The sequence below is a fragment of the Sparus aurata genome, chromosome 7 (genome assembly GCF_900880675.1).
Source record: "Sparus aurata chromosome 7, fSpaAur1.1, whole genome shotgun sequence".
NCBI classification, from domain to species: Eukaryota; Metazoa; Chordata; class Actinopteri; order Spariformes; family Sparidae; genus Sparus; species Sparus aurata.
The window spans coordinates 7,350,860-7,370,744 of record NC_044193.1 but is presented as its reverse complement, the minus strand read 5'-3'; the positions used below and the strand labels follow the sequence as shown (position 1 = coordinate 7,370,744).

Below are 19,885 nucleotides of genomic sequence, written 5' to 3'. Positions count from 1 at the left end.
AGTTTATCTGTTAAGCTGTGTTTTTTTTTTCTTTAGCAGTCTTACCGTACATCCTCGTTTAAAGGGGCACTGTGTAGTTTTGGTAATTTAAAGTCGGACTTAAAAAAAAAATTCCAATAATAAATGAGGTAATAATTCAAATTCATATTTTTTCTATGACTGAATAAACAAGCTGTTCTCAGAGGAAAACAAGGTGTGAAGCTAGAAAGGTGGCAGGTTCAGGCAAATGCAAACAAAGTAAAACAGTGTGAAGTTGTGTTGTCCTCGTGAAAATGAAGACAGTTTGTCTAATTTGTTTATGCACACACAAATCAGTCAATGAAGCTCTTTCTCTTCTGTTTAAAAATTCTTCCCCAAAACTACATAGTGCACCTTTTTAATATGAATTTAAACAACTCTGCATTAAGGTGACTTAAAGTTAAAATGAAGGTAAATTACTGTAGATTATCAGCATAAAGAGACACACAAGGATTTCAATAATACCTTTTTATTAGGCTTGAAGATGTTAAAAGTGTCATAAAGGTGTCTGTTAAAAATGCTGGTGCTTTGTTTATATTAAGTGAAATGGAAAAAAAAATAATATTTTAAATAAATATATACATCAAAAGAATCGAGTAGAACCACATCAAGTGTGGTTTGTCCATGTAGGTGACACTGTAGTGCCACCTAGTGTTCGAATGTAGGACTAGACTTTTGGTATTTAGCTGTTCCACCTGCAGCTAGGTGCGGAGGGTACAAAACACATTATAATTCTGACACTCGATTCCTCTTGAACCAAACAATGGATGTTCATAGTAAACGATGCGCTCTTCAGTGCTCCTTCACCTCATGCTTTCAACCAAAGGACGACAGGACACACGGACGACAGATGAGCCACACATGACCACCCGTTTCCTTCCTTAAAACACTGACCAAGTATTGAAGGTAATTGAGTAATTGTGCATACAAAAAAGTTTCCCTGATTCTCTTGATGACGACAGGATGTAAACGTTAGATGAAGAGTAAGACTGAGAACATTATCTCCGTGATGACATCCTCTTGAGTACTGCACTGTAAACTAAAGTATAAAAAGGTATCTGAGATGGAATACTGGCAACACACGAGCCGTGTTATTCTATTTGCTTTTTGTCTGGTTATGTGAGAGAAAAAAAAGACATTCTGTTGTGTCGGGTGGGGAGATTGAGAGCGTTTTGTTGGTTGTGTTTGTTTGTTTTCCCCTGGGTCAGATTCCTCCTCAGACGTCCTCGTCAGGTTTAAAAGGCGGTGCTCTGTATCATCCCGTAGGCCTCGTACAGTCTTTGGAGGAGCTCCTTCTTCTCCTTCTCAGGCAGGAAGCACGATTCTGCTGACTTGATGTTCTGCAAGACACAAGTCAGGAAGTAGGTCAGCGAAAATCTGCTGGGTCGGAAATATACATACAGTAATTCTGATGTTTGGTTAAATGTCCATCGGGCCATTTTAACCTCAGTTAGCCGTCCACAAACTTCTGGTAGTCCTCTGGCTGAAATTCTAACCACTCTCTTGACAGAATCGCTGACGTTCAACTAAATCTGTTGGCTTCCTGGCAAGTCCACAAGTCAGGACTTAGGGAAGGACATCCCAAAACCTATATTCTAGCCCTTCCTTTACCACCTTTGGTGTGTGTTTGGGATCATTGTCTGTCTTTTGGCTGATGATTGTAGGTTCTCCTGAAGAATTTGAGGATAATCCTCCCTCTTCATTATTCCATTAACTCTCTTTAGAGCACGAGATCCTATAGCAGCATAACAGCCCTGCAGCATAATAGTACTACCACCACTGTCCTTGACAGTAGGTGTGGTGTTCTTGGGGTGAAAGGTCTTGGTTTTGGTCAAACCACTCGTTTGTTGTTTTATCTGACCACAGAACTTTACACCAGAAGGCTTTTTCTTTGTCCAAGTGAAATGAGCTTTAAGGTTCCTCGTCTGGAGCTCTAAGGTCATGATGATGCAAAACACTCTTGACTGTTGGACACTGACACCCGTCTTCCAGCAGCTTCTAATTCATTGCTGCCTTCTAAGGGGTTTTTGGTTGACTCCTGACCACCCTGACTTGGTTTCTTTCAGCAGCAGATGATAGTTTTTCTTCCTGATCGTGGCAGTGTTATGTGCACTTTATACTTAAAAAACAAATATTTGCATATTGATCTTGAGGCCTGTGACTGCTTCGAAATGTCTTCAAGTGACTTTCCTGACTTGTTCAAATCGATAATGTGCTCTTTCAGATTAATGCTGAGCTCATTAGACTTTCCCATTGTGGTGTTTGTGGCTGAGTCTAATGGCTCTATCAAACAAGCCCTACTAAAAACCAGCTGTTGTCAATCAGAATTACTCAGATGAAGTTAAGAGGCCACGCTACAAAGAACATCTGAGTCACGCATCTTTCTGTAATCACCAACACTAATCCTTCAAGTTGCTGCATGTTTATTTCAGTTCACAGTTTCATTAGACCTATAATAACTTCCTGAGTGTTAGTTGTGACGAAGCAGAATGTGTTCCTCTCATTACATCACCGACAAAAAAGAGCTGTGGAAATCGCAGGAACTCTAGACTACCACGATACACATGTTCTTTAAGTTTATGTAAACATTTCAGCATGACTTCTTGGCTATTTTGAATTCTTTAAACCAATCACAATTATCTTGGGTGGGGCTAAAACCCAAAATTTAGCGAGGTTGCAGTGAGCCCTGACTGGCTAAATCCCTGCTTCAGTAGCGCTGTTAGCAACCAGGGTAATGTTAGAATGACTTTCCATTTTTAGCGTGTAGATCTGCAGCTATGAGGGATTTTTAAAACAGCAACAGATTTGGCTCAAAGCAACTGTCAGACTAGCTTCTGTCAAACTCATGGTGACGACCAGACTTCAGAAAGTCACTGCTTCCACTCAAGAAATGGTCTGAGACATAGCCCACAGTAAAAACCTCTTGTTTTTACACCTTGGTTGTTTGATATAAGTTGGTAACTTCTGAACTTTCTAGCTGCTGCCGGTGGGCAGATTTTGTTAGCTTTCGATGGAGCCAGGCTCACTGCTTCCTCCTCATCTGCTAACCAGCTGCTGGTTGCAGCTGCATATCCATCATACATCATGAACGGTATTGATCCTCTTATCTAGCTCTTGGCAAAGAAGCATATAAGAGCTTGTTTCCAACATGTTTAACCACTCTTTTAATGATCTACTGGGAACTCAATCCATTTGCAAGCCTGATGGAGCCTGGAAGTGAAGCACAATAGACCAGAAGCGTTCACCGGCCATTTCCCTCAGGGCGGGAGGCTGAAATATTGAACTGCTGCGTTCCTGGTTGCAAATCCTTTTAACACAGGGAATCTGACAGATTGACTGATCAGCAACTGTAAAGATAATGGATAGTAAATATGTGGATAGACATCGGGTCAAATATCAAGGTGAAACAACAATATTTGATAACCTGTTAGCTTCTTTCAGCCAACGTTAGCGTTCAACAACTTCATAGCTAACATTACCGTTTGACAGCATTACAAAATAAGATTCTAAAATGTTAAATCGCATGTTAGACACGTTTATTTAAGCCATGAAGTGAAACTCACTGACTGCAATGAAACATAATGTTAGCTAGGAAGTGGATGAATGCTATTGTTAGCTCGGGTTATCAAATATGTTGTTTTACTTGCCAGATTTCCCTCCAGAATGCCGTCATTCATCATCCTATCAGTTGCGGATCAATTGGGAAGTAGTAATATAATAAATATTTGTCAGAATCCCTACATTTACATGACGTGGAAAACAGAAGCACACATTATCCCTTTGCTTTTGAGCTCCCCACTCTTAGCGTGACATCAGAGGAATATGTCCGCTTTGTGAATGTGGTCGAATCTTTACACATTTTAAAATAAATAATTAGTCATTATTAGGATCAGAGGCTTCTCAGAGTGCAGCGGAACACTGCTTTTATGCTTTTGTTCCTGAGCAAGGCATTAGCATGCAGGGGGCGTCTACACCTCATGCTGTCATTTCAACCCATGTTCAAACAGCTCCATCCTGTGAAGCACAGGTATAATTACTCAAGCATTTGATCTCACCAGTCGTTTGAATTCCTCCTCGGTGAATCCCATGTATTTGTGCGCGGTGTTGTAGTCGAGGTGCAGGTTTGAGTTGAAGATCAGAGGGTCATCTGTATTCAGGGAGTAGTTCGCCTTGTCCTTTCTGAATCTGCACAAAGGAAATGAATTTAGGGCCTAAATGTACTTTCCATGCAGGTTAGTTTACAGACTTCCATGCAGAAATAAACGTGGCTCACGTGATGACAGGATGCTTGGTGAAGTCTGGGTCGCAGGCACCTGTCAGCTTACTGGAAATAGGACAAACCTGCAACCAGAAGAGCAAAGGCAGCACTGAGGAGCTGAATCTCTTCCAGCTGTGATATTCAAGTCTCCACTAGGGGTCAGCGTATCACTGTGCTCCTGATAGGTTCTCTAATATTATGAGTCAACAACTTTACCATTATTACCCGATTAAATGGTCTTACTTTGGTGACAGACCTAATTACAAATTACCAAGTAACTGAATTTACCTCAAAACCTTTTGAAAATAACCCCAAATATTGTTTAAAAAAATAACATTCTGCTATTTTCGATACATTTACAGGAGACTTCTGCAGAGCGTGCCATTTTTGATTTACAGCTTCTTTCTGTCTCACTTCCCCTCACCTCACCCGCAGAAGATGGGCAGAACCCAGCTGGAAAATTAAGCTGACTCACTTAAATTTGGTCGCCTGCTGAGGGGAAGTTGGACAGAAACTGGTTGGGAATTTAAAATGGCACGATCAGCAGAAGTTAAGCCAGTTTCTTGAAAATTTATAAGGAAAATAACCAGTTATTTATCAACCGCTTATGTGAAAGAAAGCAGAATAAAATGATGGTGAACAGGGCACACTATGTTTACCAGATAACGGGCAGATTTCTGCTCTAATAAATAACCTTGCTGGTGACAATCCTGAATATTTCCTTACCTCAAAGTGCATGTCCTGAGCCAGCAGTCTTTTGTACAGGTCCTGGTCTTCCAGGGTATTGTAACCGTGTCCGACCCGTTCAGCCTTCAGCACGTCTACGGCCTAAAATATCAGACAGGGGTCACCAGGTGGAACGCAAAAGGTTACAAACCAGGAAAAAAAATCCTCCAATGCGGTACGTGTCAGCAAGATCTGCCGGCTATTTCTAGGAGCACACTTGCATCGGTTGTGGCAGAGCTGAACTGTCACTTTGAAGAATGGCTTCCTTAGAGAGTGGCCACTTGCTATGGCAGCCCCGGAGACGGACTGTAGCTTTACACTAAAGGCTTTGAGACGAAGCAGCTGAGGTTGACAAGAAAATCCCCCCAAAATGAAATCAAATGAGTGCTGATAGACGCTCATGTCTCAGGGTCATTAATATCCATTTGTGACTTAGGGTCATCTGGATGTTTAGAAGTCTGCGCCTCACTTAAACAGCAAATGCAAACCAGTGTTTTACTTGGTTCTTCTTGTCTCCCTGTGGTCGTTTCTATTGTTAATACACGACTTCACCGGTTTGTTTTCGACGCTGTTCCACCGAGCTGCACACCGAGCTGCACACCGAGGGCAAGTCATTTCACATATGACTCCACCACCCAGCGTGAAATGTCCCATGTTATTGTTGAGCTGCATACCTCCTTCACAACGGACGCTGGCCCCACCTCGCCTGCGTGAACTGTCCTGTGGATCTCACAAAGCACTGCTTCCTGTCAACAGAATCAAACAAGGGACACATCAGCACAGCCAAACATCTGGCTTTCACATCTGCGCTACTGCAGCATCTACTGGGGCGCCTTCTGAACAAACTCGTTTGGTTTCAGAGGGGAAAGGAGTTTGCTTTGGTGCAGGGATAAAAACTGTAGAATGAAAACATGTTCCACTGGATACACAGTTACATAACGAATGGCAGACATTTTTATTTCACATGTAATTCATCATATATTGAGCATTAAGTAAAAACAAGACATCGCAGTAGTTTGACCATCTGATTACATTTCATCCGCCTTAACCTTGGACACGCCCGCCTCGCCTTACTTAATCTGCTCGAGTGTATCTCGAGGTCATGTCGTCATGAAGATAACCCCTCAAATTTAGCGTGGACTCTGTTCCGAGAGTTTTGCTTCATGTTAATAATTGAAGCACCATCAATATCACACCAGTCGGATTTCAGAACCACTCACACATGCCGAGGATAGTGAGAATACTCTGGAGAATTAAGCAATACGCAAAAGAAACTGTAGTTACACAATAAAAAAGTCATACACTGTATTCTTACACACACACACACACACACACACACACATGCACACACACACACACACACACATACACACACGCACAAACACATCCAGTTAGTTCCACCCGTCCTGTGCCCATATAAGTAATTAATTTCAGATAAGACTCTGGGCTCGTCCAGCGCTGTAGTGTATTAACTGATTAATCTATCACATTCATTCCGGCCTGACAGGCAGGATTGATTACTTATGGTGGTATTCTCCAAATTAATCAATAAATGCCGTCTGAAAACCAAATTGGATTTTTCTGAGAAGCCTGAGAGCTTAAGAGGAAATTGGTTTGGGAGTATTGAATTTGGCTCCCGTGCTGTGTTGATCTCAGATAAAGACATTTAAGTCCTCATTAGTTTAGGACTATTTTCTCTCTTACAAAAAAAATTTAAAAATCTATTTAGAGGAGTAAAACTGGTAAGAACCACAATGGGTACATCTGCTTGGTAAATGAGGTCGCACACCTGCATAACATGGCGGTTATATTTAGGCAGGCAGGTCCAAACAAGCCCTGCAGCAACTTCTGTGTAATGGTATACATACATGGTGTTACATAAATACATAATTAAACAAGATTAAACATGTCTTAAGTCTTCAGACACACAGTCATGCTTTGGGCTTAATCTGACATCTTCATGCTTGCACGTACAATGACAATGCTAACATGCTGATGTTAAGCATATGGAAATGTCCATCTTAGTTTAGCATGTTAGCATGCATGTATTTAAGACTAAACACAAAGTCCAGCCGAAAAGAATGCCATTAGTTTTGCAGGAATTTGGTCACAAACCGAAACGATGACCAGTTTTTTTTAACATTTTGACTTGATGGTGGTGGAAAATTTGATGGATCACCAAAATTAATGCAATTTATCCTGACGGGGGACATGAATATTTCTATCTTATCTTGACATGTAACACCATCAAATGGTTGAGACATTTCACTTCACATCAACAGATGTCCACGTCATGTGATCATAAAGGTCATTAAGGTTCATCATCTGAGAACCAAACCATCTTAAAGCTGTTTAGTATATCATGTATATCATATTTCGGTAGATGAGCAATAACTGTGACCTGCTGGTGCTGCTCGATCAGGGGATCACTTCACATCATCCTCTGGGGACCATGAAATTCTTTATAATATTTCATGGTGTTCCATCCCATAATTGTCAAGATATTTCCGTCTGAACCTTTCCCATCCCCAGAGCCAGAGCCAATAATAAAAAAAAAGCCGTCGTCTCTGCAGTTATACGACACAGTCTCGCATTCTTTCTAAGGATTCCTGAAAGTTGCTGGTGTGATAAACTGCAGCCATATATATATATTTTTTTTATCAGCCTCCAGTCTGTGGGAAACACGAGCTGGACTATAAAATCCTTTTACAACCTCAAAATGACTCAATATATAATAAATAAAAAATATGCCCAGTGTGTTTTTAGTGCCAAGGTAAGCACGCTGCCTCTGTTTTTACACTGCCTTTATCTCCAGCAGTCATACTTTCTGTTTAACTGCAAGAAATCATTAACACACCATCATATTCAAGGGCACAAAACACTGTTGATGCAGCAGAACGAGCTGTTGTTTAGCAGACGTCAGCCGTCGCTACGCGTCAGGACAAGTTGTTGTCTCGCCTGTAATTAAAGTATACAAAAGACACAGAACGGCCCGTCCCCTTTTTAATCCCCCTCACACTCGACTGTTTGTCTGCATTATTTAGTCTCACCTCGTAGGCATTCTTGTGGTCTGGATAGGCTTCACAGTTGAGGGACTCATCGCCTGCTAGATCGATGGCAACCACTCCTTCTTTGCGATATTTCTTACACAGCTTGACAACATCCATGGACCAGCCTGCAGAGGTTAAAACATGTACGTATATTATTACACAGCTTGGTCCTGCATCTCACACAAACTCACGCGCGCGCCTATGATGTATAGATGAAATGTGATGACACAGATTAAGCACCATGCTACCTCCATGTTCATCTATCCACAGCTATGACAAGAACAAGACAACATATAGAGTATTTTTCACACAGTTATGCTACAACCTGACAAAAAAAAATAAATACCATGTTTTCGTTTGAATGCACTTTATCTTCTGTGAATAGATCTGATATCCTTCATGAGGTCAGGAAGTAACAGAACGAAACGCAGACTGGCAGAGATGAGCTGCACTTGGCTGTCGGGTTACACAGGAAACAGCTGCATGAGCTGCAACAGACTTTCATACTGAAACCGCTGCTCAGGTTACTTTGACTGGTTTCGGCTTGATGTCACAGTGTGCTGTTGTTGGTATAACCACAACTCCAATACCCTTATAGTACTCATGAAGCACATATTAGTACCGTTCTGTGATACCATGCATCTCCAAATCAATTTTTAGAGAATTTGATGAGGTTTTCAGCCTTCCTAGTCGGCATGGCTCCATTTATTGAAATAGTCAGTTGTTTCTCAACCACCTCAAGGCTGAAATATGCAAGCACTCTTTGATAGATTGATGCAACATTTTGTACATTCATTCATGGTCTCCAGAGGATGAATACCAACGATGTTGGTGATCCCCTAACTTTACCTCTGGTGCCACAAGTTGAAATCTTTGGCTTGTAGAAGAGCCCTGCTGATATTGTTGGCAGATATTGGACCGTCATAGATGTATCAGTATTGGTGTACACGTTGTTCAATACTGTCTGTGTTGATATGAAAACCTTTTCATAGTGATGATAATGCAGAAAAAGATGCTCGGGGTAATTTATAATTACAAATTTCCAATGAAGTTTACTGTTTTACACTGAGGAAACTTTTTGACAATAAAGTTTAGTGTTAGGCGGTAAAATAACCTGCCTCTGTTACATATCTATGCCCAAAGTGTTGACAGCCACATTTGAGGGGTCACAGCAAAAAATGTGTGCGTATCAGCCAATACATGAAGATTCATTTTCATTCCCTAATATCAGTATTGGCCCCAAAATTACAGTATGAGTTGGGTTTAGTGACATATCACAACAACTATTGGATGGACTGAAATTAAATATAGTACAGACAATCATGTCCTCCTCAGGATAACCATTCAGCTGAGGCTGATGGGAAATATTCTTGTCACTATGAGCGTGTTAACATGCCGATGTTAGCATTTACCGTGGTCGTGCAAAGCCAGACCTCTCTTTACAGCGCTGCATCACAACAGCAGAAAAAGGTCTGACTGCAGCAATTATCGTTCAGGTGTGGGAGGCAAAATGCTCTGGCATGTTCATATTTCTTTAAACCAATCACAACTGGATGCAGCGAGGGTGCCCCTGCAGGATCGTGTTGAGGGGAGCCGGTTTACTGTAGCTTGTGGGGAGTTGAGCCCTGGCTTGTTTACGTTCGTACCGTTAGCGAGCGTGTCACAGCTGTTGTGGGCGTGTTTTGTGTTGTGCTTTCACTCAGGTGTTGCCCTCTTTCTCCCTCCCTCCTCCTTGTCCCTGTGTGGTCGTCCACACCTGATCCTACTTGCCGGGAGATATAAAGTGCTGCTGGTTCTGATGTGCAGGAGCCAGAGCGACTGAACTACAGGCTGCATTTTCTTTTGGAGACGAATCCTCGGTTAGTGTTAGAGTAACTTGCTATTTTCAGTGTTTGGGATGCTAGCTTGGAGATTGTTCACAGTGCCACTAACACGGCTGCAGACTGTCGGTCTCGCTAAATGATTTATTTGTCTTTAAAATCAGTTTCTCAATGCACAATAAAACACTTTTGAATCATGTGAGAAATTCAAAATCAAATCAATTTGAAGATTCATGGTTTCACTCTCACGTTATAATAAGAATAATCTGGGTTTATGTCATGAACGACCCTTCCTGAGTGCATTGCGTCTTTCTTGTTGCTCCTGCGTTACCTAATGAGAACAGCTGAGGCAGAGCTTTGACACAGAACAGAGGACAGGACAGTAAAGAACCTTATCTCATAAGGTTGTTTGGGCGGATGGGTGCATGAACAGTTCATTACTTGGCATGTGGCGCATGCAGCATAGAATGGACCTGGCTTTGATATTGAAGGCCCTCTCCCCCTCGCTGAGGCCCTCGTTTACCAGGTGCACCACCTCGTCTGGGCTCACGTCCCCTCTGAATGGAAACACAGTGACAAAAAAAACAGCGATGAGCCAAACTTAATATTTCCCTCCCTGAAAGCACAACACAGGACTCCAACACAGTCTTACTCTTTCTGGTTCCACGGTATGGGATCCACTTCGGTGTTCGCCAGGAAATGCGGGCTGTATCTGACCTCAACATAAATCACTCCCTCCTTGGCTTTGTCCTCGACAAACTCGTAGGCTATCCTCTTTATGGCCTCTCTGTCTCCGCTGAAAAACCACAAAGAGAAACACAAAATGAGTGACACGGCCTTCTGATCTCTTATCTCAGTGGTACAAATAAAACCAAACGTTGCTTCGGTACATCATCTAAATGATGGTTTCAAAATGAAAATACATGTAGCCTCCATTAGATTAGATGACTTTCCACATGCACTTAAGGATTCAGTTGAAAAAACACCTGTAAGGAAATTATGAGTTTATTTCTTATTTATAATGGGAGGTTAATTGGACATTTTTGGGGGAGTAGTGAGGACTCTCCCAAAAATGTTATTTTTTTTAAAGTCGAGCTGCAAATATAACTCCATTAACTAAATGTTTTGATAAACAAATTCTTGTCATTTAAGTAATTTTCCATGGAAAATTACAACTCATTCCCTTGCCTGAATTACCTTTCCCGAGCAGGTCATGTTTTCGCCCGTGTCTGTTTGTTGGTTCTTCAACAGGATTACACAAACAGGATTACACAAACTATTGAGTGGATTTCCACGAAACTTGGATGAAGGATGAGTCTCGGGCCAGAATAGGACCAATTTATAAAAAGGGACAGTTCAAGGAATGTTGTTCTCACTTTCTTTAACATGGCGAGATAAGGAATTTTTTTCTTTTATACTCTTTGGTAATTTCTCCTGGTATAATGGATAGGCCTTACTGAAAAATAATTTAATTAAAGTGACTGGTATCTGTGAGTGAACACACTTTGATGCAGATCCAAATAAAAGTCCAGATCTAGCGATGTCTTAATTGAAGTTGGATTAGGCTTGATTGAATTAAAGGGGACTGTTGGGCCTTGACGTTGGTGTGCGATCCACTGAGGGCCGCTCTAATCTTTATTAATGTGAATATTTGCAGCGTTTCTTTCTGAATTGGAATATTTTGGGATTTTAGAGAGCTAGCTGGACAAAATATCAATCTCAAGATGTCACCTTTGGCTTTAAAAAATGTTTTAAATTCAAATGTTCCCAAATTTTAGACAGAAAATTAAGGATAAAGAATATATTTAGTCGCAGCCCTTTGGCTAAATGAGAATATAAATAATGTTGGGGGGGGGGGGGGGGCGGGCTTACAAAGTGGAATATGACACAGCCACCTGCCCCACCCAAAACATTTTACATTACAGGCATATTGACTGTCCTGCCAGTATGACTGCATGTGTCGTGTTGTGAAAATATCAGATGAACTGCAGCTCTGTTTCCCTCTTTCTGTCCCCCATCACATGACGGGCAACAACACTGCTTCCAGCATTGACGCTGAAAGTGAATGCACAGGTCTGAATGCCTATTGTTCCTCCAGCACACACGAACACCCACCATCACAAGCGCACACAACAAATCTGCATGAGCCAAACTCCGCTGGCAAGTTCCCCATGTTGTTGACAAACTCTAAAACGCACAGAAGGCTTTCAAGAGCCCTGATACAGAAGGGTCCATTATGCACAACTGTGCACTGGAGTCCAGCCACGACAGTCCGGCATTGTTGAAAGCTTTCACGCCTGTCGAGTATCTGAAAGACTGTATTTGGTCTTCTATTAGCGGTTCAGCTCTGCCACTGGAGGACTAAATATAAGACAGAGCGACGCCGGAAAGAGTCCGCGAGCGACTTCACTCTCCTCCTGGTTTGGTTGCCAAGGTGACACTTGATCTCGATAGTGATGTCTTCCTGTTCTGCATGTCTGGCATTTCAAATCAGCCCACTCACCGGCGTGCTAAAGACCTACATTGCGTAATCCTGCGGTGTGCCAACCCCCATCAGTCACAAATTACACACTCCGGTTTAAATAGACTTTGAATGCATCAGTAGCGTAAAACCTTAACTGCACATGAGCGATAACGCACTTTGTGACCGGACTCTGACCCTCGCTGTGGACCTTGTTGGAGTAACATTCCTGTGACATGAATGACTCTTTAAGAGTCAAGCGTTGCTCTTTGCACTTTTATGTCACCTGCCCGGCAAGAAAACACCTTCAGTAATTACGAAACCGCTAGCACTTACGCAACCACGTGCATGTACTCCGCGAACTTGCCCAGGAACTTGGTGAGGGTGCCAGGTTTATCCACAATAATAATCTGAGTCAGCTCCTCCACGGTGTTTGCTTTCAGAGGGATTCCGCGTCTCCTGGCAGGACGAGAGGAAAAAAGAAAACAGTTCAAGGACAGTGTAGATATTTTATATACATGTATATATGGATTTGCTTTCATAAAAGAAAGGCTCAGCAGAGGCTGTTGTTTTTTATGATGTACTGAGGCCTGAGCTTTCGACTTGACAGGTGCATTAATCATTAAAAAGTAGATTGAAGGAGCCCCTGAACCTCTGCCAGGATTAATTTAGTCTATTGTGATATAAGATTCTTAATATGCACTGAGTCGGATGCTGATGATCTATGTTTTTACATTACCAGTGGGTCAGGTAGCTGTTGCCCCTCCCACACAGCCTGTTCAAGGTGCATCACTGTTATTCCATCTTGCTTGTTCTGTACGCAAGACCAATCACGTTTTTGTGATGTAATAGTCGAGCAACTCGTGGGAGAATTTACCCTTTCGCATGCATGAACCAAAACCACCTTTTCCTAAACGTAACGTAAGTATTTTTGTTGCCTAAACCAACCGAACGGCAACGGAAAACTGAGAAGAAACGGAAAATAAGAAGTGAACATTTGAATATATTTTTGACGGGATATGAACCCCAGCCTCCTTATCAACACTCTGTTGATAATTGTATATATTTGTGGCATGTTTCCGACTTAAATTCTTACATATTGCACCTTACACACATAATCACAAGCTGGATCTCGTAGATTTGAGTATTTAAGATTCGTGAGCTCACATTTTGTGATTGCTTCATTTGTATTGTAACCAGGCAGTGTTTCTAAATCCATATCTTTTGCATCTTTGTACTGCAATTGTTTTTTTTTATTATTGTTTTTTAAGACAAACTGATGATAATGTGCTAATATCAGCTGTGCCCTATTGTATCTTATCAGTTATTAATGTTTTTTTCAACGGTTTGTGTCCCAAACCACACAAAGGAACACCGGTGCTTTCTTATCTATGTCAGCATGTGTACCTGAGCCTCAGTACAAACACATAAAGTCTAAAGTCAACATTGGAGGAATCTGATTTAATGGCGCGTAAACTAACTTACTTGGCGACATCGAGAATAGTCTGCACCCTGATGGCTCCATCGAGGTGCACATGAAGCTCAACCTGTGGGTGAGACAGACGATGAATAATGAATCGGTCATGTTATCCTCGAGCAGACGGCCTTGTGTCTGAGTCTGACAGCACGCTGCGAGATAGAGGAGGAGAGCTGAAAAAAAAATGTCAGTGGTGTTAACAAAGAGAGCAGCAGGGGAGAGCGGCGCTGGTGTTGGTGTTGAACTCCCGTGTTTTGGCCGTAGCCCATTATGAATGCAGAACGCATGACTGGGCATGGCATGGTGAAAAGGCCAGGGGTGCCACAGAACGGTCGTCTCTCCTTCCAGCGCCGAGAGCTGTGATTTATTCTGGCAGATGACACAGATAAATCACCCTCCCCCCTTTTGAACAACCGAGGCCTAAATATCCTTCGCGAGTAAAAAATGTAATGACCACGGATATTCAATCCTTATTCCCCGAGGAAGAGAATGAGCACAGTAAGAAATCAGCCCTCGATTAAAGCTCCTAATGTGCAGGGAAAGAAGCCGCTGGGAGCATTGTCTCTTTCCCGTTTCATCTTTTCTCGTGTCTCAGTTTATTTTGGTGAATATTCCTCATACGTCTGTGCCTTGTGCTGCTGCTTTAAAGGCCCTGAGATCTCATTCTCTTAATCAGCTTCTGACTATGAGTGATGGGATCGTGACCACACTGCATCCTGCCTCGGTCTGAACAGCAGGAGCGGAAACAGTCGGTCATTCAGTCGATCAGTTGATCTGGAGAAATAAAAATAGCAACCATTTTGATACATCGATGAATCTTTCCGGACGCTTTTCCAGCAAACACCACAAATGACTTCTGGTTCTGGCTCCTCGAGTCGGATTATTTGCTGCTTTTTTTCGCTGCTTGAAATCAAAGTTGGTGTTTGTTTTTTGCCAAATCAGTCAAGAAAAAGTCAAGAAAAAGGGAGGATATCACATACTTCCACGCACCAGTCAGGTTTTAGCAAAAATAACAATGGTAGCTGATTTGGTTTCTGTCAATCAAGCCTGAGGAAAGCACACCCCACAAAGTCCTGACGAAGCCGACTAACTTCATTCATGAGTGTACACACCTAAACAAAAATAATCCAAAGATGTTTAGCAACTTAGATTTCATGTAAGGGAGAGCTATTAAAGATTTAAACCCACATTAAGTTGAACCTTTGTTAAGCTCTGGACTACTGAATGTAAAAGCAAACATCCTTCAGTGGAAATGTAATACGACTCTGCTGGATCCGGAGCGAGAGGGAAGCTGTCAGGGAGCCAACTCATGGCCACAGCTGAGCTCCATCCAAGAGACCAGGAGAGTGTCTGATGTCATAAACACTTCTTAAACGATGGATTTGGGAGTATATGAGCTAAAGGTCACTCTGAGGGGGATTTTCTGAAGAAGGAATGCTCCAAACTGTCACAAAGGATAGAAAATCACTACAAATGAGCCTTCAAGGTGCAAATAATTAAAAAATAAACTGAGTATGTGTCAGCTTTTTGGACCTGTAACTGGTTTATAGTGTAATGATTTGAAGCGCAGATGCTTAACGCTGCCTCGCGTCCGTCTGGATAAGAAGATAACTCACATGTTTGAGTGAAACATACTTTCAGCACTTAGAACAACAATATTCAGTCAAATGTCCTGAATCAGAACATCTAAGTCAACAGTTCTCAGTTCAAACCTGAAGAGAAATCATTGATAAGTCATTATAACTTAAGGAAAACGTCATTGAGGTTCTTTTCCCTCTTAGTTCCCTTTCTGAGACGTCCAGTGTACATCAAGGTTTAGACGGACAACACAAAACATTTAAGGAAACCAGCTCCGACTCAGAGGGATCATTTAGTGTTTAGGGCTATTTATCTGATGATGTGGGCGCCAAGTGATTCATTGATTAGCCATGAATGTGACCTGGAACGACCTGTTACAGATAAATGGCAGCATTTGTTAAGCTCAGCACTAATTGTGATTGACGTTAACATCCACGGTGTACGGCTGCGTCCATCTGCGTGACAGAGGAAGAGAAAAGATGTTCTGACTGTTTACAACAAGACGTTCCGCTGAAAGCCTCTGAGCGTCTCTTTTGTTTACTTCGTTTTTATTCTTCTTGGAGGCCGGCTGTGTCCGTGACACTGGAGCACAGACACCGAACAGCTGGTGAACACATCTGTGCATTCAGGAAGTCCTGAGGCAATGAGTTCAGTACACACAGTGCTTCCTGTAGTACATTGTGGTCAGTTATAGAAGGGGCATACGTATAGACGTCGGTGTAATTTTTACTGATTTCAATCTGTGAATCCGATCACGTCCAACAGATTCCAGGGAATGAGATGCACAGCACTGAATCTGAGTCGTGACTCAGTCGACGCAACCTTTCAGCTCGTGTTGGTATAAAGCCTTTTATTTATGTCTAGATATGGTTCAGCACTCACATTCTCAAGGATTTGCTGCTGGTCTCACAAATGGCGTTGATGTTGGACTTTCGGTCGGCCAGAAACCAGATAATAAAAGATTTTAAGACTGACACGGGTGTTTTGATAGAAATTGTTGAGCAGCAGTTGTGATGAAAATGACATGTTAACAAAAATAAAATCCTAATCCCAGAAAAAAGTTCACGGTAATGGTTTATTCTTGCAAAGGTCAGGTTGATATGTGCCATAAATGTGACATTAAATGTGCCATAAATGTGACATTAAAGCAATCTTTGTCAAATCTCAAATACAAACGTTTAAATGGTCAATCGGAAATGTTCAGACATGTGACTGAAGTCATTTGGTCTCAAGTCTCAACCAAGTCCCGAGGAATATGTTCGGGGCAAATCACGTCAGTCTTACCTGCAGTTTCCAGTCTTTATGATGCAAATCCAAGGTATCACTACAGGACTAACAGTGATATTATGTGTCACTTTATCCCACTTGTTCAGAAAGTATGACAATGAATCTAATTTGTGTTACAATAACTGACATTCAGTGAAAAAAGAATGTAATCAGCCACGTAGAAATACTAGGGCGGACTTAAAAAACAAAAAAAACAAGATTGAAATTACAAAATGAACACAAGACATTCCAGTCATCACGTCTCAAGTTCAGATCAAGTCAGTTGAGTCTTTAAAGCTCAAGTCGAGCCGCAAATCAAGAGCAACTCTACTCCAAATCACAATAACTTGGGTCCAGTCCACTTCATGTTCTCAGATTTTTACAAGCGCTGTTATTACGTGAGCACACGGAGTAATAACCCCGAAGCTGCAGCGCTCTGACTGCCGTCGGCACACATGAAGCCTGTGAAGGCTGCTGGAACAGACAACGACCCCACGAGTCGTATCGACTCTACAACGGCAAATTAATATTTAATGAGGTTATCTCTGCAAGCAGCCGGCACTCCCAGAGGTCTCTCCTTTTACAATTCATGGTCTCTCACCAACACACACACACAGATATGGGCTCTGTTGCCACACAGTGTGTAGGCCAATGTGTGTGTGTGTGTGTGTGTGTGTGTGTGTGTGTGTGTGTGTTCCCTCTCAGTCATTTCCTCTCTTATCAGCTGTCAGCTCCTGGGCAGACCAGGTGCACTCGGGTCTCAGTCGGCACACAGACTCCAAAGGGCAGCAGTGAGTTTACACTTGACGCCGGTGTGCCTGATGTGCAACTCAACTAGCTGGCAAGTTAAAGGTGCATTCCACTTTAAGGCTTTGATATGCAAGTCAGGTGTCTCTACTAGCAGGAGAAAGTATTCAGGAGTCATGCAGAAGCTCTGTCACATTCACGTGTTGAGCAGGTCTTTGAAAGTTACTATTAATTTACTAACTTACCCCAAAAATGACTGTAGCATCTCATAATGGTGATGTACGCTGAAAAGCTTCGTAGCTTCACCGGGGGTTAGCTCTGAGCTAATTTACTGTACATTTAATAAAAATGAGCACTGCAGGATGAAAAGCAGTCACAAGTAGCGCCTGGCTGACACTTTTGGGGCCGGCGTTGATTCTGATATTAAGGAGTGAAGCTGTTAAATATATCGGCCGATAAATACGCATTCTTTGCAGTGAGCAACATTATGTAACTATCTTATCACTTGTTTCTGCTCTGTGTAACTTCAGTGAGAGGGATCGCAGCGTTACACACACGTTTACTTCGACACACAAGTTCTCAACACGCTACAATGATGAGTTCTGTTTGCAGACAAGTTGTTACAGACCTGGGATCTGTATTTACGACAGCGGTGTTTGCGCTCAGAAACTGCGGGGGGGCGCCAAATAGCACAAAATGCCAATTTATACATAATGTCGCTTTAACAAACACTCATTATATAAGATATTTTACATGTTAACAGTACACTTGATAAACTTAACATGGATTTTTATAGATTTTAGTGTAGTTGAGGCATCTTTTTGGTGTTATCTCTAAAAAAAAAGAGAAAAGATTTCACATCGGTGCAGCTGGCACATCCTGTTAGCTTATACCGTTATATCTATATCTCTATATAATCACTATACAACAACAACAACAACATCTACAATCTCACCAACAACCAGATTTCACACGATTATTCTGAGTGTTTGTGGTCAAGCTTGATGCCTGAACACATCGTGATTGGGTTGATTTTACCCACAATTTCACCTTAAAAATTAAATCAGTGAAGCTGCAGCGCTCTTTAATATAACTTAGTAATGAATACCAATAATTGTTTTGTAAATAATCCAACCATCATGCCTGAATCCAGACTTGCACTGACTTCAACAGGAGCTTTGAGAAGCAGGATTTAAGCTCAGATATCAGCCTGACTTCTTCTTCTTCTTCTTGTTTTTCTTCTTGTTCTTCTTGTTCTTGTTCTTCGACTTATATTTTGAATAAAAGCCAGACATAGTGTGCGGGTCTGTGTAGATATCTGCTTTCATTCATCCGCGCGGTGCCGCTTGTTGGGTGATGTTCAAACCGGGTGATGTTCTGGTGCCGGTTGTCACATGACAACCGGCACCAGAAATCCTTCCTTGTTTTACTTCAGCTCTTATTCAAACAAACAGACGCTGTATGTAAGATTATAAAACAAGAGAAGCCTGAAAGTATGTGACCTTGATTCCTGCTTCATGTCTCAACCAGTCCACTTGCTGTTGTCAGTGGGGGGGAGCGCTCACTGTTTACACTGGCAACGTGCGTAAAACCAGGAAAAAAGGCGCTGCTGTCAATAATTCAGCACTTTTTTTCTCTTCCGTTTAAATGATTTAATGCTCAGACTGCATTGATAACCTACCTTGGGCTTGTCGAACACCACTTGTTCAGGGGAGAAGTCGGCCATCGTACAGAGCCTGCGGCTGCCGGTGGGTCTGCTGGTGCACAGTGCGCGGAGGAGGACTGGGGAGGCGAACCCAGCAGCGGCTCGTCTGGCTATTATATGCATGACTCCGGGACACGCCTTTTGTTCACACAACGGGACAAAAAAAAAAAAGCAGCAAAGGAGTCCAACAAAGTGCGAGGCTGCTGCAGGCTGCGGTTCAGTGTGCATTAACACATGTCAGGAGGTGGACGGGATTAACGGCAGCAGCTTTGCACCCATGTGATGAGAAGCTTTACCGGCCGGCTAATTAATTCTGCCAAACCCTTACACAAGGGAGCAAAACGGACGTATATGTTACATAGGCTGGTCTGTGTGCAGGGTCCAGCATGCATCAGTGCATCCATGGTGGCTCTGATGAATGAGTTTTAACCCTCATGCAACATTTTATGTTTTTTAACTTATATGTTTGTGTCATTTTGGCTGCATATTGTATATAATTTGCGTAAAGGTGTGTTTTATTCTGGTAAATTTCAACCTCAGCTTGTATGATATGTCTATAATACACTGTGTTTAACACAGACAGACAGATACAACTGTTTTACATAATACGAACCATTAAAACCCATTAAAACTATTTTTTTTCTCCCCCCAAACCAATTTATTAAAGCTTAAAATCATGCACCCCATGTCATCAGGCTGTCATTCTGTGGTCCTGGATGAGTTTTTGTAATTTTGACTATAGACAGGGGAATTTACCTGTGTGTTGGCCCGTAGACTTA

At 42.1% G+C, this 19,885-nt stretch overlaps 1 protein-coding gene across 1 annotated transcript; it reads right to left on the bottom strand.

Moving 5' to 3' along the window:
* Nucleotides 1-471: 471 nt before the first annotated feature.
* ada (adenosine deaminase) lies at nucleotides 472-19,244 on the bottom strand. The gene is made up of 11 exons (XM_030422411.1): nucleotides 19,083-19,244; nucleotides 13,819-13,880; nucleotides 12,670-12,792; nucleotides 10,525-10,668; nucleotides 10,314-10,429; nucleotides 8,053-8,177; nucleotides 5,677-5,748; nucleotides 5,003-5,104; nucleotides 4,292-4,359; nucleotides 4,074-4,203; nucleotides 472-1,358 (listed from the first exon to the last, which is right to left on the bottom strand). The coding sequence occupies exons 1-11, from the start codon at nucleotides 19,227-19,229 to the stop codon at nucleotides 1,254-1,256; spliced, it is 1,194 nt and encodes a 397-aa protein (XP_030278271.1). The 5' UTR covers nucleotides 19,230-19,244; the 3' UTR covers nucleotides 472-1,253.
* Between the last annotated feature and the right edge of the window lie 641 nt (nucleotides 19,245-19,885).